This window comes from Mustela putorius, unplaced genomic scaffold (genome assembly GCF_011764305.1).
Source record: "Mustela putorius furo isolate JIRA1106 unplaced genomic scaffold, ASM1176430v1.1 tig00000842_pilon_pilon_pilon, whole genome shotgun sequence".
Classification (NCBI taxonomy): Eukaryota; Metazoa; Chordata; class Mammalia; order Carnivora; family Mustelidae; genus Mustela; species Mustela putorius.
Window position 1 is genome coordinate 2,743,980 of NW_025421493.1, and position 23,215 is coordinate 2,767,194.

General features: G+C 42.2%; 1 protein-coding gene across 3 annotated transcripts; it reads left to right on the forward strand.

Moving 5' to 3' along the window:
- Positions 1-2: 2 nt before the first annotated feature.
- HNRNPH2 (heterogeneous nuclear ribonucleoprotein H2) lies at positions 3-6,209 on the forward strand. Of its 3 annotated transcripts, XM_045085311.1 has the most exons (3): positions 25-144; positions 3,035-3,111; positions 3,989-6,209. In XM_045085311.1, exon 3 carries the CDS (start codon positions 4,042-4,044, stop codon positions 5,389-5,391), a length of 1,350 nt encoding a protein of 449 aa, XP_044941246.1. In that variant the 5' UTR covers positions 25-144; positions 3,035-3,111; positions 3,989-4,041; the 3' UTR covers positions 5,392-6,209. The 3 variants fall into 3 exon arrangements, with proteins under 3 accessions (XP_044941244.1, XP_044941245.1, XP_044941246.1); XM_045085309.1 differs by lacking the exon at positions 3,035-3,111 and having other exon boundaries at positions 3-144; XM_045085310.1 differs by lacking the exon at positions 3,035-3,111 and having other exon boundaries at positions 4-132.
- Positions 6,210-23,215: the final 17,006 nt, after the last annotated feature.

A 23,215-nucleotide genomic window follows, 5' to 3' on the forward strand; every position in this document is an offset into this window, starting at 1 on the left:
TGCTCACGTGACCGAGATCTCACATGACGTAGGCGGTCACGTGATCAGTCGCTTACGTGAGCAGAAGTAGTTCTGGTCGTCGTCTACCGTCTCGCTATAGCCGTTTGAGGGAAGAAGGAGGAAAATTATCCGGTATCGTTAGAGGTTGGTGTGTGGGTGGGAACTGGGGGCCCTAGGGTGGTGATGCTGAAGACTAAAGTAGGATCCGCGGGCCGCCTCCGCCTTTTTCGTTCCCCGCTTTCCCCTCCCCCGCTCCCCCTCCCCACCCCCATACCCCCCCCCCCCCGCCGCCCAGTGCCGGGAAGCCGCCTTTGCTGCGCCTGGTGGGGAAATGGTGGACGTTCGTGACTGTGTGTGTGTTTTTGTGTATTTGTCTGTTTGGGCGGGTCTCAGGGGACCCTTAAGAGAAACTCTGAGGTGAAAACGCTTGAAAACCACGTCCCTGGATAAGGAAAAACAAATATTGAGACCAGTGGCTGGAGTGCCGGTCCATCCATTCAGGCACTTACTTCCCACTGATTGTCTGTCTGTAGGGGAGGCACCAAGTGAATTTATCTGTAGAGTCACATCTAGGCAGATGCTGTGTGCCTGACAGAGGCGCTCAATAAATGTTTCTACTAAATTGAACATTTAAATAACGTCTGTTTTTCTACTTACCATAACAAACTACATGTTCAGTTTCGGACATTCAAAAAATAATAGTATACTATAAATTTTTTAAAAATTAGACGTAATTAATCACCGGGAGATAAGTACTCAGTATTTTGGTGTATAAAAAGTATGTGTATAACACACGTAGAAATACACAGTTTCTTGACCCACAAATGGAATCCTGGTTTCTACTTTAGCAACTTAGTACTGGTGGCCCAGGAGATACAGTAATGAAGCAGAACCTCCCTGCCACTATAGAGGGGATGTTAATTTCTAGAGTGCTTAAGGCATGCAAAAAACCAGTCCATAAATCATCACTCAAGCCTGAAGATGGTTTATAGGGAGACTGTTATTTGTAGATTCAGTGTGCCAGGCATATAATAGGCAATTAATACGTGTTTGTTGACTCCTCAGTGTAGTTTTATGGCAGTTATTACACTTTGTACTTTCTTTCCAAGATGTCCAGTGTTTCCAGACCATGTCAGATAAGCCATCCACATACACAAAATTAGAAAACTTTATAAAAGCAAACATTTAAATTTAATTTTTTGCTAAAATAAAATGCATACAGAAAATTAAGAATGCACAAGAAATTGAAAAAATAACATTGAAAAAGCCAGAAACCTGCCACTATTAACATTTGCTGCATTCCCCATGTATATATATTTTTCTAACGTTTTGTTCCAGTGACAGTGATTTTTAAAAATTAAAAACTGTAAAGAAGTATCTTGGGTAAAGAGTGAAAATTTACCTCACTCTACCTTCTAGTTCCTGTTTTCTCAGAAAACAAACTTATATTATGTGCTTTCAGATCCTCTGTGCATTTACATGCATAAACCGTGCATGCTTATATTTTAAAATAAGTAGGATCATAACTATGCACATTTTACTTAATACATGTTGGAAATCTTACTAGGTCATGGCAGATCTTTTTCCTTAACAGCTGCATAGGATTACATTTTAAGGATACAGTATATTGTAATTCATTCAACCATTTCCCTATTGATGAATAGTTAGGTTCCTAATTTTCAGCCATTACTAACAGTGCAGTATCAGTGAACATAATATGAGTATTTCTGTTGACCAGGTTCCTGGAAGGAATTTTAGTAGGGTCAAAGGATGTGTGAACATATATATATATATTTTTTTTCTACCTAGTTGAGATTATGATGCAGCCATGATTTTGGCTCATAAGATTATCGCCTCATGTTATTAAATATTTGTATAATTTTAAAATTAAAATTAATTTTTAAATAAGTAATATTCTTTCTTAATAAAATACCTTTTGAAGAATATATAGCTGCATAAATCTTTGAATTTCAGGTCATCTCTTAGGGCATGTAATCTGAATGGATTTACTGTATCAAAAAGTGTGATACGTGTTTCCAAATTGCTTTCCAGAAATATTGTATCTACTTTCGCTCTTCTAGGAGTTTTCAAGAGCCTTGAATATTAGCACTGGCTTATCCTTACTGTTTAATTTTTATTGTCTTGGTGGGTGAAAAATATTGATTAATTCTGGTTTTAACTTGGATTTCTGATGATTGATGAGGTTTTTCCTAGACAATTCTCCTGTTCCTCACATCTGTATTTCCCCTGTATTTAATCTGTTATCAAGTCCCGCAGAATCCACTGCTTTCTTTTTAAATTTTTACTTTATATTTTTTAAGATTTTGTTTATTTGAGAGAGAGAGAGAGTGCATGCACAAGCGGAGGGGTGGGGGAGGATAGAGGGAGAGGGAGAAGCAGACTCCCCACTGAGCAGAGAGCCTGACCAGGCGAGGTTCCATCCCAGGACCCCGAGATCATGACCAGAGCTGAAGGTAGCCAGTTAACCCACTGAGCCACCCTGGTGCTCTCCTTTTTTAAAGCTGCTGTTGTCTTAGGGTGCCTGGGTGGCTCAGCTGGTTAAGCCTCTGCTGCCTTCTCCGGTCCTGATATGGGGGGTGGGTCCTCACTCAGTGGGAACCCTGCTTTTCTTTGCCCCCTGCCTGCTGCTCCCCCTCCTTGAGCTTGCATGCTCTCTCTCTCTCTCTCTGTCAAATAAGATCTTAAAAAAGCAAACAGAAAAAACTGCTGTTGCCTTAGGTGAATCCCTTATATCTGCCTCAAAGTGATTAGGTTTCTAGCTGATCTTGCTGGTGTCATACCAGCCCCCTCTGTTTGAGTTCCACACTGTTGCCAGGGTGATCTATTATTTGAAAGGGCTTTGATTACATCATTTCCCTCCCCTCACTCCCCTGCCCACCTCCCTCTCCTCACTCCCTTACCCTCTCCCCACCCCTCACTCCCCTGCCCTCACTCCCCTGTTTAAAATCCTTAGAAGGGCCTTAGTGTTTGTCTATCAAGTAAGGTCTTTGGGATCTTATGTCTGCCTTGCCAGCCTTACCTCTCGCCGAGCCTTATCCTGTTTTATGCTCCATCGTAATTTTTAAAATTTACTTGTGGATCCCTGAACTGGTGAGTCTGTTTTATTTAACAATTCTGTACCAACTGTTAGAATTGACCAATTAGTCCCTGTTTTATACCACCTTTTCACCTTGCCCAGAATTTTGTCATAGCAGGGATACTGTTTATTTGCCCGTTTGCCTTTAGGCAAAGATGTATAATGCCCCTGTAGGACCATAAACCCTTTCTGGGCTTATTGATGTTTGTATCCCAAAGACAAATACTGGACTTTGCAGTTAAAAAACATGAAAGTAAAGTGTGAATTACCCATAATGTCTTTTTTTCATTTATCTCTTAGGCCTTAATATTTCTGTGATTTTTCTAATTGGCATGAGTTTTTAATATAACAAGGATAGTAATGTATTGGTGTATGTATTTTTTCAGGTGTATTGTTTTGTATTGTCTTTTAATTCTTTTGAATCTTATCTTTGATGTAATGGAGTTTTTCATTTTTATGTAATCAGGGATAACCATCTTGTATTTGTTCACATCTTCCAGTGATTTTGTTGCTGTTTTTATGCTTTTATGTTCTGACTGTGATGTTAATATATGTTCAGTGTAGAAAACTTAGAATATACGTGATGTTAACATATGTTCAGTGTAGAAAACTTAGAATATACAGAAATGTCCAAAGAAAATATTCCTTTAGTCAAAAAGTTCCCATAATCCTACTGCCCAAAAATAACAACTGTTAATGGTATCCAACACATAATAGGTATGGAGTAAATAATGGTTACATAAACAACATAAAAATTTGGTGTAGTTTTTTTATTTACATGAATGTTTTAGAAAAAAGCAATACATGTGAGTTTTACAGTACTAGTTTGCTTTTTTCTCTTACTATACTGTGGACATTTTTCCATGACAGTAGTCTTCTAATTTTTTTCAGCTACACCGAAATCGCATTGAGCCAAGCTTGCCAGTAAGAGCCCAACAGTCACCATGATGCTGAGCACAGAAGGCAGGGAGGGGTTCGTGGTGAAGGTCAGGGGCCTACCCTGGTCCTGCTCAGCTGATGAAGTGATGCGCTTCTTTTCTGATTGTAAAATCCAAAATGGCACATCAGGTATTCGTTTCATCTACACCAGAGAAGGCAGACCAAGTGGTGAAGCATTTGTCGAACTTGAATCCGAAGATGAAGTGAAATTGGCTTTGAAGAAGGACAGAGAAACCATGGGACACAGATACGTTGAAGTTTTCAAGTCCAACAGTGTTGAAATGGATTGGGTGTTGAAGCATACAGGTCCGAATAGTCCCGATACTGCCAACGATGGCTTCGTCCGGCTTAGAGGACTCCCATTTGGCTGTAGCAAGGAAGAGATTGTTCAGTTCTTTTCTGGGTTGGAAATTGTGCCAAATGGGATGACACTGCCGGTGGACTTTCAGGGGCGGAGCACAGGGGAAGCATTTGTGCAGTTTGCTTCACAGGAGATAGCTGAAAAGGCCTTAAAGAAACACAAGGAAAGAATAGGGCACAGGTACATTGAAATCTTCAAGAGTAGCCGAGCTGAAGTCCGAACCCACTACGACCCCCCTCGAAAGCTCATGGCTATGCAGCGGCCAGGTCCCTATGATAGGCCGGGGGCTGGCAGAGGGTATAATAGTATTGGCAGAGGGGCAGGGTTTGAAAGGATGAGGCGTGGTGCCTATGGTGGAGGGTACGGAGGCTATGATGACTATGGTGGCTATAATGATGGGTATGGCTTTGGGTCTGATAGATTCGGAAGAGACCTCAATTACTGTTTTTCAGGAATGTCTGATCATAGATACGGAGATGGTGGGTCCAGTTTCCAGAGCACCACAGGGCACTGTGTACACATGAGGGGATTACCTTACAGAGCCACTGAGAATGATATTTACAATTTTTTCTCACCTCTTAACCCCATGAGAGTGCACATTGAAATTGGACCCGATGGCCGAGTTACTGGTGAGGCAGATGTTGAATTTGCTACCCATGAAGATGCTGTGGCAGCAATGGCAAAAGACAAAGCTAATATGCAACACAGATATGTGGAGCTCTTCTTGAATTCTACTGCAGGAACAAGTGGGGGCGCATATGACCACAGCTATGTAGAACTCTTTTTGAATTCTACAGCAGGGGCAAGTGGTGGTGCTTATGGTAGTCAAATGATGGGAGGGATGGGCTTATCCAACCAGTCTAGTTATGGGGGTCCTGCTAGTCAGCAGCTGAGTGGTGGCTACGGAGGTGGTTATGGTGGTCAGAGCAGTATGAGTGGATACGACCAAGTTCTGCAGGAAAACTCCAGTGACTATCAGTCAAACCTCGCTTAGGTGAAGGAACACTAAACACCTGTTACAGAAATAAAAGCTCTGCATTTATGGGAGTTGTAGAATGAGAGTGATGTCTAGTATATCCAGTATGATTGGTAAATGGGAAATATCATTGATTCTGATCACTCTTGGTCAGCTTTCTCTTTCTTTTTCTTTCTTTCTTTCTTCTTTCTTTTTCTTTCTTTCCTTTTTTTAAAGAAAAAAATTAAGTTTAACAGTTTTGCATTACAGGCTTGTGATTCATGCTTACTGTAAAGTGGAAGTCAAGGTTTTACAACTTCAAGCTCAGTAATTTCGAACACTGAAACATTCATCTAGGGTATAATAACAACGTTCAGTATTGACCATAACTGTTAAAACAATTTTCAGCTTTCCTCAAGTTAGTTACGTTGTAGGAGTGTACCTAAGCAGTAAGCGTATTTAGGTTAAAGCAGTTTCACTTATGTTAAATGTTGCTCTTATACCACAATACATTGAAAACTTTGGATGCATGTTGAGAAACATGCTTTTCTGTAAAACTCAAATATAGGAGCTGTGTCTACGATTCAAAGTGAAAACATTTGGCATGTTTGTTAATTCTAGCTTTTTGGTTTAATATCCTGTAAGGCACGTGAGTGTACACTTTTACTTTTTTTTTTTTTTAAAAAGATCTGGGACAGTTTTGAGATGTAATACCAATACCTTAGGAGTTTGGTCATGTTGTTTGTATGAGATTCTGAGGCTTTGATTTAAATCTTTCCTTGTATTGTGATTTCCATTAGATGTATTGTACTAAGTGAAACTTGTTAAATAAATCTTCCTTTTAAAAACTGGAAAAACAATCTTGTACAGTGTGACTTTTTAAAAATGTTCTGTTGGATGAACCATTTCTTTTTTTTTTATGTTCAGTTAGCCAACATACAGTACATCAGTAGTTTTTGATGTAGTGTTCATTAGTTATTGATGTAGTGTTCAACGATTCATTAGCTGCATATAATGCCCAGTGCTCATCCCAATACATGCCCTCCTTAATACCCATCACCCAGTTACTGTATCCCCTCAGCTCCTTCCCTTCTGTAATCCTCAGTTTGTTTCCTGGAATCCAGAGTCTCTCATGGTTTATCTCCCTCTCTGATTTCTTCCCATTCATATGAACCATTTTTTTAAAAAAGATTTTATTATTTGCGAGAGAGCGCACAAGCAGGGGGAGAGGTAGGCAGAGGGAGAAGCAGACTCCCCACTGAGCAGGGAGCCTGATGTGGGACTTGATCCCAGGACACCGGGATCATGACCTGAGCCAAAGGCAGACACTTAGCTGACTGAGCCAGTTAGGCAGCCCAAACCATTTCTCTGATACAAGTCCTCTGCCCTTTAAGTTGTTTTTAATTTTTAAATTTTTATAAATGCACATTAGTATCTTTCTACATACCTTATTGTGTATATCAGTAATTATTTCTAAACTGTATGTCCAGAAGTGGAATTGCTGAGTCAAAGATACCCACATTTTTTAAGGCTTTTGATTTTGCATTATTAGAAAGATTATGGTAGGGTTATGGACATTGGGGAGGGTATGGGCTATGGTGAGTGCTGTGAAATGTGTAAGCCTGATGATTCATAGACCTGTACCCCTGGAGCAAATAATACATTATATGTTAATAAAAATAATTTTAAAAAATAGGTTATGGTACTTTGTGTTTGCACCAGAAGTGTAGCCCCCCTCTGCCGCAGTGATGCATATTATTATTCTTGGTCTTGGCTAATTTGTTAGTTGAAAAATGGTATCCCATTGCTATTTTAATTTCTGTGCTTAAGATATAGGTGGAGTATTTTTCTGGTTCTAAACCTCTCATTTCCATCTCAATGTGCACAGGACTGTTGAGTTACTTTGGAGACTGGACTTCATCAAGACAGCATTCTCTAAAAGCCAAGAAGTAAAGGCAAATAAATCCCCTTCTTTTCATTTAATCATAAGTGGAAAATTTAAGGCACCTTTATATGTTTTTAAAAAAGAAGGAAGCCTCTGTTATATAAATAATTCAGTTTCCTCCATGAATTTATTAATAGTCTCTAACACCCTTTAAGGTTTTTCAGGGCAGTTAAAAGCTTGTTCTTAACCATTGGTTCTCAGAATCTGATTCCCAGAATCATCTGCAGGGCTTGTAAAAACATTGATTACTGGACCTCACTCCTAGAATTTCTGAAATTCGGTAACTCTGGGTTTGTGTTTAGGAATCTGCTGATGCTCTTGGTCTCAATGACCGCATTTGTGGCCCATTCTTGTCTAATAGCTAAAGGCTCAGAATGCCAGCTTTAAGCAACTTCCTTTGTGATTATGCTTGCCTCCCCTAAAGTACAGATTGCATATGATTGTTTACAATATCTTGCACCTCCCAGGAGGACTTCAAACGCCTGTGACACCAGGGGTTATCTTACATTTCTGCATATGTAGTTGCTGTTAGCAATTACACCTCTCAGTGATCTTCGGCAGGGATGCCCTCAGGTCACTACCGGCTGCACCTGACTTCTACAAGTCAGTTTTGTGATCTCCTGACCAGCCAGGGCATAGATTGTTATCTTTGGCTCTGCTTATAGCTTGGGGCCCAGAGAAGGGCTCTGAGAGGGGAAGCAAATACCAAATTGGTATTACCCATTTATTCAAGGACATTTTTTATTGAGTATCATTTCTAGTAAATCATTCACACTGGGGGTACAGTGAGAGGTAATTTGAGATTCTTTAATGACTTATAATTTCTGTCACAGCTTCCAAAAGAGCGAGAAATCCATTTTGACTCATGTCATACTGAGCCAGTCATTACCTTGCCCTCCCAAGTGACTTCAGGAAGCCTTTCTCAGGGAGTTGACAAGTAGGTGTTTTTGCTTCTACTTTGCTCAATTTTCCAGAATGTTCTCGAAGTATGAGCATAGATTCTCCAGTTAGCCACTAGATGGCACCAAATGCCAGGAAAGGACTGGCTGAGACCTGTGCTCAAAGGTGTTTGTGGCTCTTGTTGGGTAAGGAAACTCCAGAACATTTAGGGAAGAGAGAGAGAGAGAGAGCGAGAGCGAGAGCGAGAGAGCGCGAGCGCGCGATCCTGGAGAAGTTCAGCAGTCAGCACTAGAGGTGTGGAAAGGGACAGCAGTACCTGTGAGGGGAGCAACGCTGATGTGTACACACACACACACACACACCCTTCTAACTCTCAAATTTAACACCCTAACACTACCCAGGAAAGTTCACTGGGGGGTAAAGTGGGAAACCCACTCATAGCTCCCCAGCCACCAAATCAGGAGCTACTTTGGCAGGCCCAGGCTGAAAGTCTGCAGCCACAACAATCATGGCCTAAGGGGGTCTCCACTGATGGCTGATGCCTGTGGTTTTCAGAGTGTGCTTCCTGCACCAGCATCCTGACCTGGAACTTGTTAGAAATGCAAAGTCTCAGGTCCCTCCTAGACTGACTGAATCAGAAACTGGGGGTGACATCCCAGATCTGTGGTTTAACACGCTCCGCAGGTGGTTCTGATGCACAGAACCATTGGCTGATGTAGCCATCCTGTTATTCACCCATTCGTTTATTTCTGCATTCATTTATCCAATCCTAAAGGAGGTCATAAACCAGAGACAATCTTAGCTGTACGCCTAGCGCAGCTTTATATCTTCCCCTCCCAAACTGGTATGAAAACACATGGCAAATTCACTTACAAAGCAAGGTTCTTTCTCTTCGGGGAGAATTTCTAAGTTGTCAGCAAAAAGGAAGATTTCTCCAAGACGGGCCTCCAGGGCTGTTGCAAGAACAGATTGTCGCTGTTGAAATGACATTCCACTCACTGCACCTGACACTTAGCTGGGAATGTCACAGGGTCTGTTTCACAACCTGCTCTTACAGGGACCAAAATTCAGTCTTGTGAAGGCAGGGCAGTCATGTCCATGGGGTCCCCAGGTTAGCTGGGTCCATGGAGCCCATGCAGAGGGTTAGCTTGTGCTTGGAGTCTGTCTGTGGGAGGCGTCCTATCCCCTGGCAGCGATCTGCTCAGACAGATGCACAGAACGCACCTCCTGCCAATATCTGAGAATGGCTCTAACTTATTCAGTAATTATTTTGTGAACTATTTACCTATTCCAATGTTCTGTCTGACCAGTATACTAACTAGCACATCTACCTGTGTATCGTGAGGACCCTTTTCTAAGGTCCTTTTTCTCATTCCAGCTCTCCCTCTTCCTGCCAGCCCCCCGCCCTTCTTTGCAGGGAGCTTGTTTCTCTTACACGCGAGGCTGTTACATGTCAATGCCATCCCCACTATAGAGATGCCCAGACTGAGTTTCAGGAAGGGTGAAGACCAGTCTGTGTTTGGGAAAGAAGCAGAATACTGGAGGGGAGGAGGAAGTGACATTTAACCAGGGAAAGAGGTATGGCTCAAAGCCGAATAGGATGGTATAAGAGTAGCCGCGTCCTGGGACCTGTGTGGTGAGGGTGGCGGGGACGAGCGCAGAGTCCAGCTCCTCCACTCTCGCTGCTCAGCCCGTGGTGGTCCCCTTACCCTACCGCAAGCCTGCCGAGAGGCAAGCAAAGGGTTGAGGGTGGGCGTGAGGCTCAGGAAAGCGGAAAGGGAGTTCGATAAGATTCGAATCCTTCCTTTCCCCTCCCGGTTTCCGGAGACCCTCACTCCACATCCCCCGCCACCACCCCACTTGTGTTATTTCGTTTTTCCGTGGAAGGGAGAGGGGCGAGGCTGCGCGGGTAATGGCTGCCGGCTGGGCGGGGACTGGTGCGGGCGGTAGTGGGGGTGTGGTTAGCGCGGCTTTAGTCGGGGGACCGAAACCCGGGGCGGGGGAGTGGGGTGTTAACGGAGCTCTGAGCCGCGAGCCTAACGCTTCAATAACTGCGGCTGTACTAGTTAAGACTGGTCCGGGCACCTCGCTCCCCCTCCCAGGGCCCTCTCACTTCATTGGGCCCAGCTGGGAGCAGGAGGCCATGGCCGAACCGGACTTTGGGGCACTGAAGGAACAGCCTCGGAACCTTGCTGGGCGCCCCTTCCGTGGGTCTGTTTCCTGGGGAGTGGTACTTCCTGTGCCCCGAGCTCCTCTGCCCCTGGGCAGCCCTGAGAGCAGGCGGGAGCTCGCCTCTGGTGGGTTGCGGAAAGCCGCTTTGCCCCTCTGTGGAGCCCCTTGCCGGGCACACGATAGGCGCTCAGTACACCTTCATTTCAGTTGAGTGTTGATTCAACTTTTATGGCCGGTGATTAATCCTTTTCCTTCTTTTATTGAAACTCCCATTGCCACTGGATCACGGACAAAGAACCTGCCAACTGTCACGACATCGTATTGGAACTTTATTTTTTTTATTTTTGCAAAGACATATTGCTTTATTTTATTTATTGTGTTATGTTAGCCACCATACAGTACATCATTAGTTTTTGATGTAGTGTTCCGTGATTCATTGTTTGCATATAACACCCAGTGCTCCATGCAATATGTGCCTTCTTTAATACCCACCACCGGGCTAAACCCTTCCTTCCCCCCTTTTCTAGAACTCTCCCTTTGTTTCCCGGAGTCCATAAAAAGTTCTGAAGACAAGTTGCTTATTTTGTTTATTTCTCAACTCATAGTATTTTGCTCTTTGGCGGTGGGGGGAGGAGGGAGGTTTTCCTCTGCAGCAAAGCATTAAAATACTCTGCAGTCTTCCTTGAAACATCCTCCCACTCATCAGTTCACACCAGTTTGTCTTTTCTTTCTTGTTTTTGAGCAAATAATCAGGTGTTTCTTGGTGATTCTCTTGTTTCTTGGTGATTCTCAAGTTATTTCAGGTGTGGCCGTTTTGATTTTTGCTTGACTAGATTGTAGACTTTTTAAAAAGTTTTTTTTTTTAAGATTTTATTTATTTGGGGCGCCTGGGTGGCTCAGTGGTTTAAGCCACTGCCTTCGGCTCAGGTCATGATCTCAGGGTCCTGGATCGAGTCCCGCATCGGGCTCTCTGCTCAGCAGGGAGCCTGCTTCCCTATCTCTCTCTCTCTCTCTGGCTGCCTCTCCGACTACTTGTGATTTCTCTCTGTCAAATTAATAAATAAAAGCTTTTAAAAAAAAAAAAAAAGATTTTATTTATTTATTTGACAGAGAGAGCACAGGCTGGGGGAGAGGCAGGCAGGGGGAGAGGGAGAAGCAGGCTCCCCACTGAGCAGAGCGCCCTGCATGGGGCTTGACCCCAGGACCCTGGGATCATGACCTGAGCTAAAGGCAGAGGTTTAAACATGCAGCCCACTGAGCCACCCAGCAACCCCTAGGCTGTAGCTTTTATCCTTGGGCAAATAGGAGGGTTTTCAAAAGTTCCTATGCAGTGGGAACAGGGGTGATTGACCACAAATGGGCATAAAGGTCTTTTGGAGATAATGAAAACATCCTCAACTCAGATTGTGAAGTCTTGCACAACTCTAAATTTACTCAAAACCATTGAATTGTAAACTTAAAATGGATAAATATTTGTGAATATAAATTATACCTCAAAGAAACTTAAAGTGCCTATGGAGTAACAAGTAAAGAATAGTGAAGATATGATATATCTCTATGATATAGACTAGTGGGAAAGGTAGGTTATAGTGCTAAAGAAAAATACAATGGCCTAAAGGGAATGACAGGTTTAAATAGGTTTTTCTAACACCTCATTTCACCTAGGCCTTAGACTAGAGCCCTGTCCTGGGATTTAATCTGTGAAATACTTTGTTCAGTTTTAGCAAGAATTTTGCTGTCATCTCCCTGCCCTTGACATCTGATCACCTTGGCCTGCCTTTAGCAAGAATCCCCCTCCCCTTGATGTGTCTTAGTAATTTCCTATACACTGACTCACTCTGTTTTTTGGCTACAAATCTCTACTTGCATTTGTTGTATTCAGAATTGAGCCCACTTCTATATTGAAGTCAGGTTTCCCTCATCATAATAGTACTGGAAAAAATCTGTCTTTACCACCTTTAACTAGTGTCTGGTTCTCTTTTTCTTTGACAGAAGGCATTCTCAGAGCTTCTGGTAGTATATATATCAGTCGGGCCTGCTAGGAGGGCAACTCCTTTTTAAAAGACCACCTAAAAGTGCCCACCCACCCATTTGTTCATGAAATATTTGCTGAGTGCCTACTTATTGCCAGGCACTGTGCTGGGTGCTGAGGAAACAGATGGGAGCAAAAATCATCTACATTGTCCGTATTTGCATGGTGCTCATACTCTAGTGGAGGAGCCAAATAGCCTGCAAAGAACCATACAAGTGTGCACTTGCATTAAGAGCAAGTACCAGGAAGAATGGGTCCATGGAGTTATGAGAATCCATAAATTAGCAGGAGTTGGCTTGGTCAAGGTGGTCAGGAGTGCTGCCCAGAGAACATGATTATCGAGCTGAGGTGAGGGGTAAAGATAAAGGAAGAGTAGAGATGAATTAGGTTGGAAATAGGGCTTGGGGAAGAAGGTTTAAAGCTATTTGTTCAGAGATAGCATGGTGAGTAAAAGAGACTGAAAGAATGCCAGTATGGCTGGAGTTCAAGAGAGTGGAAGAGCAGCATCGGGAGAAATGAGACTGTGCCCAGATGTAGGGGTCAGGACATACAGGACATTGGAAGTCAGCTTGAACCATTTCATCTATATCCTAAGAGCCATTGGAAGCCCCGTGGGTTGCAGATAATGAATCAGATTTGTCTTTTGAATACAGTATGGACAAAGGAGTGGGAAGGGCTCAGAATGTACTGAGAAGTCCCGTTAGGAACCATTGCAACAATCTAGAGTCAAGGAGATGATCAGCTTGACTACAGTAGTCTTGGTTTAAATGGAGGGAATAGGTATATTTTACTCCCAAGTAATTTCCCAATTACTTGTGAAGTAAAATCCATGAAACTCGGTGATAGACTGGAATTGGGAATGAGGGAGAGTGAGAAGTCAAGGAGGACTTCCCAATTTCTGGCCTGTACAACTGGATGTTTGGAGGTATTGATCAGAGAAGATAGTAAGTTCAAGGATGACGTTTGTGAGTTTGGTATTAGATATGCTGTGTTGGAGGTGCCTTTGAGAACACCAAGAGAGCCATGCAGATAGCTCAGTGGATGGATCTGGAGCTCAGAAGAGGAATCTAACCTGGAGACATAAATTGCATATGGGTAGTGATTGAAGCCTTGTGCATAGATAACATTGTCCAGGTCAGAGAGTACGAGAGGAAGAATGTAAGAGAGCATAGGATAGAAAGTAGCCTTGAGAAACTCCAGGATTTAATGTGGAGTAGAGGAGGATCAGCTTGCAATGAAGATAGGGAAAGAGCAGGCCGGGAGGTTAAAAAGAATAAGAGGGGCTCGTGTCATTGAAGCCAAAGGAAGAGACTGTTCCAAGAAGTAGGGAGTAGACTGTCAACAGAGTCTGCTGGTGCTGAAGGGTCAAGTAATATGCAGAGTGGTAAGCAGGTGTTGTATTTAGGAATATGGAAGGTCATTGGGAACCTTACCCAGATCTATTTTCGTAGAGTGACAGGGCATGAACTGAAGTGTGGTTAGTAGAGTGGGAAAGGCAAGGAAATGGAAACAGAGAGTATAGGCAATTATTTGAAGCAGTTTGGCTGAGAAGGGCATGGGAATGTCAGGGTAGTCACAGGATTGGGATTAGAAGTCCAGAGAAGCCTATTTATTTAAACAAGGAGAAATCTTGTTGATGTGTCAAGTTTATAATGCAGAATCTATTGGGAGTTGTGTGGTTGAAAATATAATGGAGAAAAGGGATAAATTATAGGGTACCTTTGCTGAGAAAGAGGAGGGTCTGGGAGCCAAAGCAGAGGTGGAGAATGTAGTGTTCAGTAGAAGAGAATACATCTGTCTAAACTGAGGGTACTGCTGACGTAATGTCAGCTAGTGTCAGATGTTTGGTGTTAAGGAAGATGAGGGAACTCCCTTCTGAAAGCTCCGCCTATTATTATTTCTGTCAATGAGAGTGTGGTCATCTGTCTGTAGCGAGAATAGAAGACGAGGAGGAGGAGGTGGAAGTTCAAAGAGAATGGAGAAGGTTTAATCAGTTGTAAGGGTGAGAGTGGCTTGAACAGAGAATTGTAGAAAGAATGGGGAGTAATGTTGATGGCCAATTTCTTTCAGGTTGTTGATGGTAAATTTATCATGAAACACGCTTTACTTGTTCTAAGTGCTTTTCTGCATGTCCCAGTATTTTATCTTATTTAATCCTCAAAGCAGCCCCACAAGGTAGATATTGAAATGATGAATGATGATGAAATGGATATTTCAGATGATGAAATGGATATTTCATCCATGAAATGGTTACAGCAAAATGACGTCACTTGTTTAAAGTCAAAGATCTTACATTAGAGCCAGGTATCAAACCAAATATTCTGTCTCCAAAACCCGTGGTCTTAACTACTACACTAAGGTAAGTCTCCCAAATAGGTCCTGGTCACACTTTACTATTGCTAAATATAAATGTATAAAATCGTATTTAATGACTGTATTGTGTTCCATTGTATGGATATAGCACATGTTAGGATGTGACGTATACATTTTTCTCTTAATAGGTACAAGCTCAGTTTCCAAGACAGGAAGGAACTCTGTCATGTGTTTCTTTACCCCGACTGCCATGTAGTAGGCTCAGGAAGGCTGGGAGAGAACATGTTTTTTGTTTTTGTGTTTGTTTCTGTTTTTACATTCTGGGGCTGAATAGAGGCTCCTCCAAACTATTCATCACAGTATACTGGGCCCTGACTCTCTCATAGAGGGAGACTCCATGGATTTGTAAATTGGTTTTATGCTTGACGGTCTGCTCAGTTAATTTTCCAGAAATTCTCCAACTACAATTCTGCATTCTCAAGCCAGACAATAGTTGACCCTCAGTTCCAGAAAGAAGATAGCTTATTTGAGGCTGAGTTACAGGAGCAATTCCCCCTCTTTCTGCTTTGCTGGATTTTCCAATGTTTTATAGGGAGTATATGTAATTTTCATTTTGTGGGGAAAAATGAAGTTAATTTGCCTAAATAAAAAGCCAAGTTATGCAGAGGATAGAGGTCTAAGATTTGGTGCTTTTGAATCTACTATAGCTAAACTTAATGCTTACTCTGTGATCCAACAATTTCTTCCTTAAGTACATACCCAAGAGAAATAAATGCATATGTGTACATAAACGTGTACATGAATATTAATAGCAACTCTTTTGTAATTGCCCCAAATCAGATACAACCTTAATATGAATAAATAAATGAGTAGATAAACAAACTACAGTACAGCCATACAGTGAGATTCTACTTAACAATAAAATAAATAAACCCCCAAATAATAATGCTGAGTGAAAGAAGCCAAACAGACAGGAGTATATACTGTATAATCCCATTTATACAACATCCTAGGAAAGGCAAACTGATGTGTATTTACAATAATTAGATGTGTGGTTAGTTCTGGAGGTTGGGATTAACTGGGAAGAGGCCCAAGGGAGCCTTATGAGGTGATGGAAATGTTGTATATCTTGGTCTTATATGGGCAGATACACATGTAGAGTTCACTGAGCTGGTCATTTAAGATTTGTGCACTTCACTGTGTGAAAGTTATACCCCAATAAAAAGGTTAAAAGAAAATGCAAATGCTTTTGTCAGTCCCCTTCCTACTTCTTTTGACCTTTTCTTCTCTTTCTCCTTCTCTCCATCCCACACTCCATTTCTTGTATCCTTTTGGGAGAGAGTTGATGACACATCTAGGCACTGATGCCAATCTACCCATAATCCTGCCTATCAAATGTTCACATCCCCCTCAAGTGGAAAATATAGAGGATAGTTTATTCAGGGAGTAGGATTTAAAAAGTTTGGGGTTGAAGGATGGCTCTTGGGAATGAATGCTCTTTCCTCTTCCCTTGCATCTGGATTAGATATGTATCTTTGGACCCTCGTGTCCATTGCGGTTTTTCTTGAAGAGCTAATGTCTTTGGAGTCAGGCAGATTTGCCTTTGAATCTCTGCTGCAGCACTTATTAACAGTTTGTCTGTGGGGGAATGACTTAAGTTCTGTGGTTCTCAGTTTTTCCCATTCAGAACATGGGTGTAGCAATCCCTACTCCCTGAGCTTGCTTTAAGAATTCAGTTTTGGTAACTACACTTATCATGGTGAGCATTGTGTATGTATAGAATTGTCAAATCACCATATTGTACATGTGAAACCAATATAACCTTGTATGTCGACTGTACTTCAATTTAAAAAATGCAGTGAGGTAATACACGTAAAACACTGCCTGCTACAGAGAAACCTCTTGATTTTGGAAGTCTTTCTGATTTCCCCATTTGGTTGTGAACTTGTGCCTTTTGAATTTCTGGTGACATCTGGCCCTGCTCTGTTGGGACTTTAAACCATCTCTCCTGTTGTTACTACTACAACAACCAGGAGGAAGACTAATACCTACAGTATGATTCTTTAAAAAAAATTTTTTTAGGGGCGCCTGGGTGGCTCAGTGGGTTAAAGCCTCTGCCTTCGGCTCAGGTCATGATCCCAGGATCCTGGGATCAAGCCCCATGTCGGGCTCTCTGCTGAACCGGGAACCTGCTTCCTCCTCTCTGTCTGCCTCTCTGCCTACTTGTGATCTCTATCTGTCAAATGAAAAAATAAAATCTAAAAAAAATTTTTTAAATTTTTTTCAGTGTTCCAAGATTCATTGTTTATGCATCATACCCAGTGCTCCATGCAATACATGCCCTCCTTAATACACACCACCAGGCTCACCCATCCCCCTACCCCCTCCCCTCTAAAACCCTCAGTTTGTTTCTCAGAGTCCACAGTCTCTCATGCTTCATCTCCCCCTCCGATTTCCCCCAATTCACTTTTCCTTTCCTTTTCCTAATGTCCTCCATGTTATTCTTTACGTTCCACAAGTAAGTGAAACCATATGATAATTGACTTTCTCTGCTTGACTTATTTCACTCAGCTTAATCTCCTCCAATCCCATCCATGTGGATACAAAAGTTGGGTATTCATCCTTTCTGATGACAAAGTAATATTCCATTGTGTGTGTGTATATATATATACACATTATATATATATATATATAATGTTTTTGCATTTATTGATTTTTTAAAATTTTCAGCATAACAGTATTCATTATTTTTTCACCACACTCAGTGCTCCATACAATCCGTGCCCTCTATAATACCCACCTTGTACCCCAACCTCCCATGCCCCCACCACTTCAAACCCCTCAGATTGTTTTTCAGAGTCCATAGTCTCTCATGGTTCACCTCCCCTTCCAATTTCTCCCAACTCCATTCTCCTAACTCCCCTTGTCCTCCATGATATTTGTTATGCTCCACAAATAAGTGAGACCATATGATAATTGACTCTCTCTGCTTGACTTATTTCACTCAGCATAACCTCTTCCAGTCCCGTCCATGTTGCTACAAAAGTTGGGTATTCATCCTTTCTGATGGAGGCATAATACTCCATAGTGTATATGGACCACATTTTCCTTATCCATTCGTTCGTTGAAGGGCATCTTGGTTCTTTCCACAGTTTGGCGACCGTGGCCATTGCTGCTATAAACATTGGGGTACAGATGGCCCGTCTTTTCACGACATCTGTATCTTTGGGGTAAATACCCAGTAGTGCAATGGCAGTGTCATAGGGAAGTTCTATTTTTAATTTTTTGAGGAATCTCCACACTGTTCTCTAAAGAGGCTTCACCAACTTGCATTCCCACCAACAGTGTAAGAGGGTTCCCCTTTCTCCACATCCCCTCCAACACATGTTGTTTCCTGTTTTGTTAATTTTTGCCATTCTAACTGGTGTAAGGTGATATCTCAATGTGGTTTTAGTTTGAATCTCCCTGATGGCTAGTGATGATGAATATTTTTTCATGTGTCTGATAGCCATTTGTATGTCTTCATTGGAGAAGTGTCTGTTCATATCTTCTGCCCATTTTTTGATATGATTGTCTGTTTTGTGTGTGTTGAGTTTGAGGAGTTCCCGGATTATAGATCATGGATATCAACCTTTTGTCTGTACTGTCATTTGCAAATATCTTCTCCCATTCCATGGGTTGCCTCTTTATTTTTTTGACTGTTTCCTTTGCTGTGCAGAAGCTTTTGATTTTGATGAAGTCCCAAAAGTTTATTTTCGCTTTTGTTTCCTTTGCCTTTGGAGACATATCTTGAAAGAAGTTGCTGTGGCTGATATCGAAGGGATTACTGCCTATGTTCTCCTCTAGGATTCTGATGGATTCCTGTCTCATGTTGAAGTCTTTTATCAATTTTGAGCTTATCTTTGTGTATGGTGTGAGAGAATGGTTGAGTTTCATTCTTCTACATAGAACTGTCCAGTTTTCCCAGCACCATTTATTGAAGAGACTGTCTTTTTTCCACTGTATATTTTTTCCTGTTTTGTCAAAGATTATTTGACCATAGAGTTGAGGGTCCATATCTGGGCTCTCTACTCTGTTCCACTGGTCAATGTGTCTGTCTTTATGCCAGTACCATGCTGTCTTGGTGATCACAGCTTTGTAGTAACGCTTGAAATCAGGTAACGTGATGCCCCCAGTTTTATTTTTATTTTTCAACATTTCCTTAGTGATTCAGGGTCTCTTCTGATTCCATAGAAATTTTTGGATTATTTGCTCCAGATCTTTGAAGAATGCTGGTGGAATTTTGATCGGAATGGCATTAAAAGTATAGACTGCTCTAGGCAGTATAGACAATTTAACAATGTTTATTCTTCCAATCCAAGAGCATGGAATGGTCTTCCATCTTTTTGTGTCTTCTTCAATTTCTTTCATGAGTGTTCTGTAGTTCCTCGAATACAGATCCTTTACCTCTTTGGTTAGGTTTATTCCCAGGTATCTTATGGTTCTTGGTGCTATAGTAAATGGAATTGATTCTCTAATTTCCCTTTCTGTATTTTCATTGTTAGTATATAAGAAAACCACTGATTTCTGTACATTGACTTTGTATCCTGCCACGTTGCTGAATTGCTGTATGAGTTCTAGTAGTTTGGGGGTGGAGTCTTTTGGGTTTTCCATTATTCCATTGTATATATGGACTGTATCTTCTTTATGATTCTTAGCCCTGTCCTTGGCCTCACACAGCCTCTTTCTTACTAAAGAACAACAGAGAGGGCGTTTTCATTGGCCTCCACAACATTCCGGGATGGTTGATATGAAAAAGCTAGTTGTTGCTATCCTGTTAAAGAAGTGAAGACAAGGGAGACATCTTGATTTCTCCAAGATTCTATATAGTTGGCAATAGGTCTAGCATGGACAAGTCTTCTGTATCTTGCCTTTTTGGGGGGCATGTTAAGACACTGAAGTCACCAAAGTAAATAAAAATAGAGTTAGGATTTTTTTCTCTACCCCAGACTCTGTCAGACTCCCCCAATTCATTCCTAGCACATGACCATGAAAGTCAACTGTAACACATATACCTATTTATTTCCCTCCTTGCTGACCCATTTTAGGCATCCTTGAATGCTAGTTATGCTAGTTAGTCGATCTCCAATTCTCTCTCTCTCTTTTAAAAAAGATTTTATTTATTTATTTGACAGAGAGAGAGATCACAAGTAGGCAGAGAGGCAGGCAGAGAGAGAGGGGGAAGCAGGCTCCCTGTGTGGAGGCCGAGAAAAATTAAGGCCATCCCACCTCAGGTTTAGCCTTAGCATAAGTACAGCCATCTTAGCTTCGGCAGCCATCTCAGGCCCCTGTCACCAGGGCTGAACTTTCCCCTACTTTACTTTAGTTCCAGGGACCCCCACCCTGCTTTAGTTCCAAGAAAGTACCCCCACCCTGCAACACCCCGGCAACAGCTAATCAGCTTACTGCAGAAAAGTCTGAAACTTCTCCTTCTCCCCCTACCAAGGGCTGAACTTTCCCCTACTTTACTTTAGTTCCAGGGACCCCCACCCTGCTTTAGTTCCAAGAAAGTACCCCCACCCTGCAACACCCCGGCAACAGCTAATCAGCTTACTGCAGAAAAGTCTGAAACTTCTCCTTCTCCCCCTGCCAAAACTCTTGTAATGACCCATAAAAACCCCTGCCTTAACTAGCCTCGGGGTCCAAGTCCCTACTCCACTGGGCCAGGTATACTTGGGTCCAAGCTTAAGCATGTCCCCTTGGGGTCAAAGTCCCTACTCCACTGTGTCGGGTATACTTGGGCCCAAGCTTAAACTTGTCAAATAAACCCTTGTGTGATTACCTCCGTGTTGGCTCCTTGGTGGTCTCTCAGATGCGAAAACTCGGGCATAACACCCCGCTGAGCAGAGAGTCCAATGTGGGGCTTGATCCCAGGACCCTGAGATCATGATCTGAGCCAAAGGCAGGGGCTTAACCCACTGAGCCACCCAGGCGCCTCTCCAAGCTGCCTCTTTTAGGGAAGGTGCAGGGAAAAGAGAATGGATGTTTGGTAAATACTTCTCTGTGTCAAGCAAGGAGCTATTTGTTTTATAGGGGTCTAAACAATCCTGTGAGAGAAGTACTACTATTGGATTTTGGAGATGAGGGGACTTGATTTTGGAAAAGACAATTAGTTCCTAGAATAGTCACTCAGCTAATATGTGGCAGAGGCAGTATTCCTTATCCTCATCCATCGATTTGATTTTTTTTGCTTTATATTTGAATAAAGAACATGTGACAAATAGGCCAGCCTTTCTCTGTGTCAGCCCCTTTGTAGTCACCATCAGTCAAGATGTCTGCTTGAAACCAAAACCATTCACCTTAACCATAGAAACAAATCACACATTGATGGCCCATAATTTCCACCAAAGCTTTGGGCAGATATTCATCTACATATTAATCCCTTTATTTATTCCTTCAACAAATATTTATTGAGCAGTGACCTATACTAGGCCTCCTGTGAGTGTGACTGTTAACCCCCAAGTGGAATCATCTCTCTTTTACAAATGAAGCATGGCCCTTATTGGGACCTGTGTTAGCAGTAAGCAGTTTTGGGTTTAGGGTAAGTGGGGATAGAGTCTCAGAAAGAAGAAAAGAAATATTGTGTCAGATACGTGGGATTCTGGGAAACTTACTAACCCCAAAAGGATTCTTGTTTTCAGCCTCAGGCAGCAGTATTTTGGATGGCTTCCAAATGGATGGGAGCCTGGAGGTGGAGTTCTAAAGAGTCTGAGGCTCAGATGCTCCCCTTTTAGGTCCCTCTCCTCACATTCCCTGTACTCCTGGGTCTCAGATGGTCATGCATGTCTCTGTATCCGAAACCTACTTTTTAGCATCTGTATATTTCCTCCCATGCTGTAAGGATATCTTCTTCACTTGGAATGGTCAGATTTGGAACTGGAAGTCCTCCCCACTTTAGAGGGGCTGTCAGGGTATATAGTGCATCTGGGAGAAAGAATGAGTTGGGTGTAGAAATCTATCACTATGACCAAGGTTTGGATGAAAGATGAACTATGCCTTGCACATAAGTGCCCCTTAATACATGTTTTCTATATTTAGTCTTGAGCAGAGTTTTATGGCTCTGTTATACTCTGTACTTCCTTCTCAGAAGTACACAATGTTTCCTAAACCACTGATAAGAAGTTAAGGAAATGGGATGCCTGGTTGGCTTAGTCAGTCAAGCCTCTGCCTTTCGGCTCTGGTCAGGATCCCAGGGTCCTGCCCAGTTGGGAGCCTGCTTCTCCCTCTCCCTCTGCTGTTCCCCCTGCTTGTACTCTCCCTCTCTGTCAAACAAACAAATAAAATCTTAAAAAAAAAAAGAAGTTAAGGAATTGACCCACATTGAGTCTCATACAACTTTATGTACTATTATGTACCCAAATCCTTAAAGGCAGATTACTTTTTTCTAGTTTTGTGAACAGTTATTATTTGTTCTCTGTAGAAATTTATGAAAGTATATAAATATATATGCCAAAGGAAATTACTGTTTACATTTTGGCATATTGTTTCCAGTTTTTTAAAAATATTTTATTTATTTATTTGACAGAGACCACAAGTAGGCAGAGAGGCAGGCAGGGAGAGAGGAGGAAGCAGGCTCCCTGCAGACTGGAGAGCCCGATGCGGGGCTCGATCCCAGGACTCTGAGATCATGACCTGAGCCGAAGGCAGAGGCTTTAACCCACTGAGTCGCACAGGCGCCCCTGTTTCCATTTTAAAAAAACAAATCTTCAATATATAATCTTTCTTCTTTCCCCTGAGCTTTACTGAGATAACGTTGTGTAAATTTAAGCTATATAAGTTTAAGGTCTTGATTTGATATATTCACATATTGCAAAATGACCCTTGAGACCGCCTCAGAAAGCATTTTACCTGAGTCTTAAAAAACATCAAAATGAGGAGAGTGGAACAGAGGGTAGGAAGGGAACTAACATTTTATGAATGGCTTCTATGTGCCTGGTGCTGTGCCAAATGTTTTCCCCAGGGTTTCTCATTTAATGCTCTCAACATTATTGTAAGAGTCAGAATCCTAACTTTTTACTGAAAATGAAGCTAAGGGAGCCTGGGTGGCTCTTTCTGTTAAGGCTCTGACTCTTGATTTTGGCTCAGGTCATGATCTCAGGGTTGTGAGATCAAGCCCTGGACTAGGCTCCGTGCTGGGCTTGGACCCTGCTTAAGACTCTCTTCTACTCTCTCTGTCCTCCACTTGCTCTCTCTCTCACACTCTCTCTAAAAAAAAAAGAAAAAAAAAGAAGCTGAGCCTCACACTGGTCCCTAAATTTTAAAAGTTCACACAACTGCTAAGAGAACCTGCATACAAACCCTCAGAGTGCCTGGCCCCAAGCCCATGGTTCCCCCACTCTTCCATGAGGCTAAGGTTTCTGAAAGGCTCAGGGAAACAGGCAACCTACCATTTCCTTCATCTTGGTAAATCCCACCAAAACAGGGGATTTATTTTAGACTATAACCTGAGAGCTACTTGGCTG

What these genes read in the sequence shown, in the direction of transcription:
- HNRNPH2 (XM_045085309.1), top strand. Translation starts at nt 4,042, where the DNA reads ATGATGCTGAGCACAGAAGGCAGGGAGGGGTTCGTGGTGAAGGTCAGG.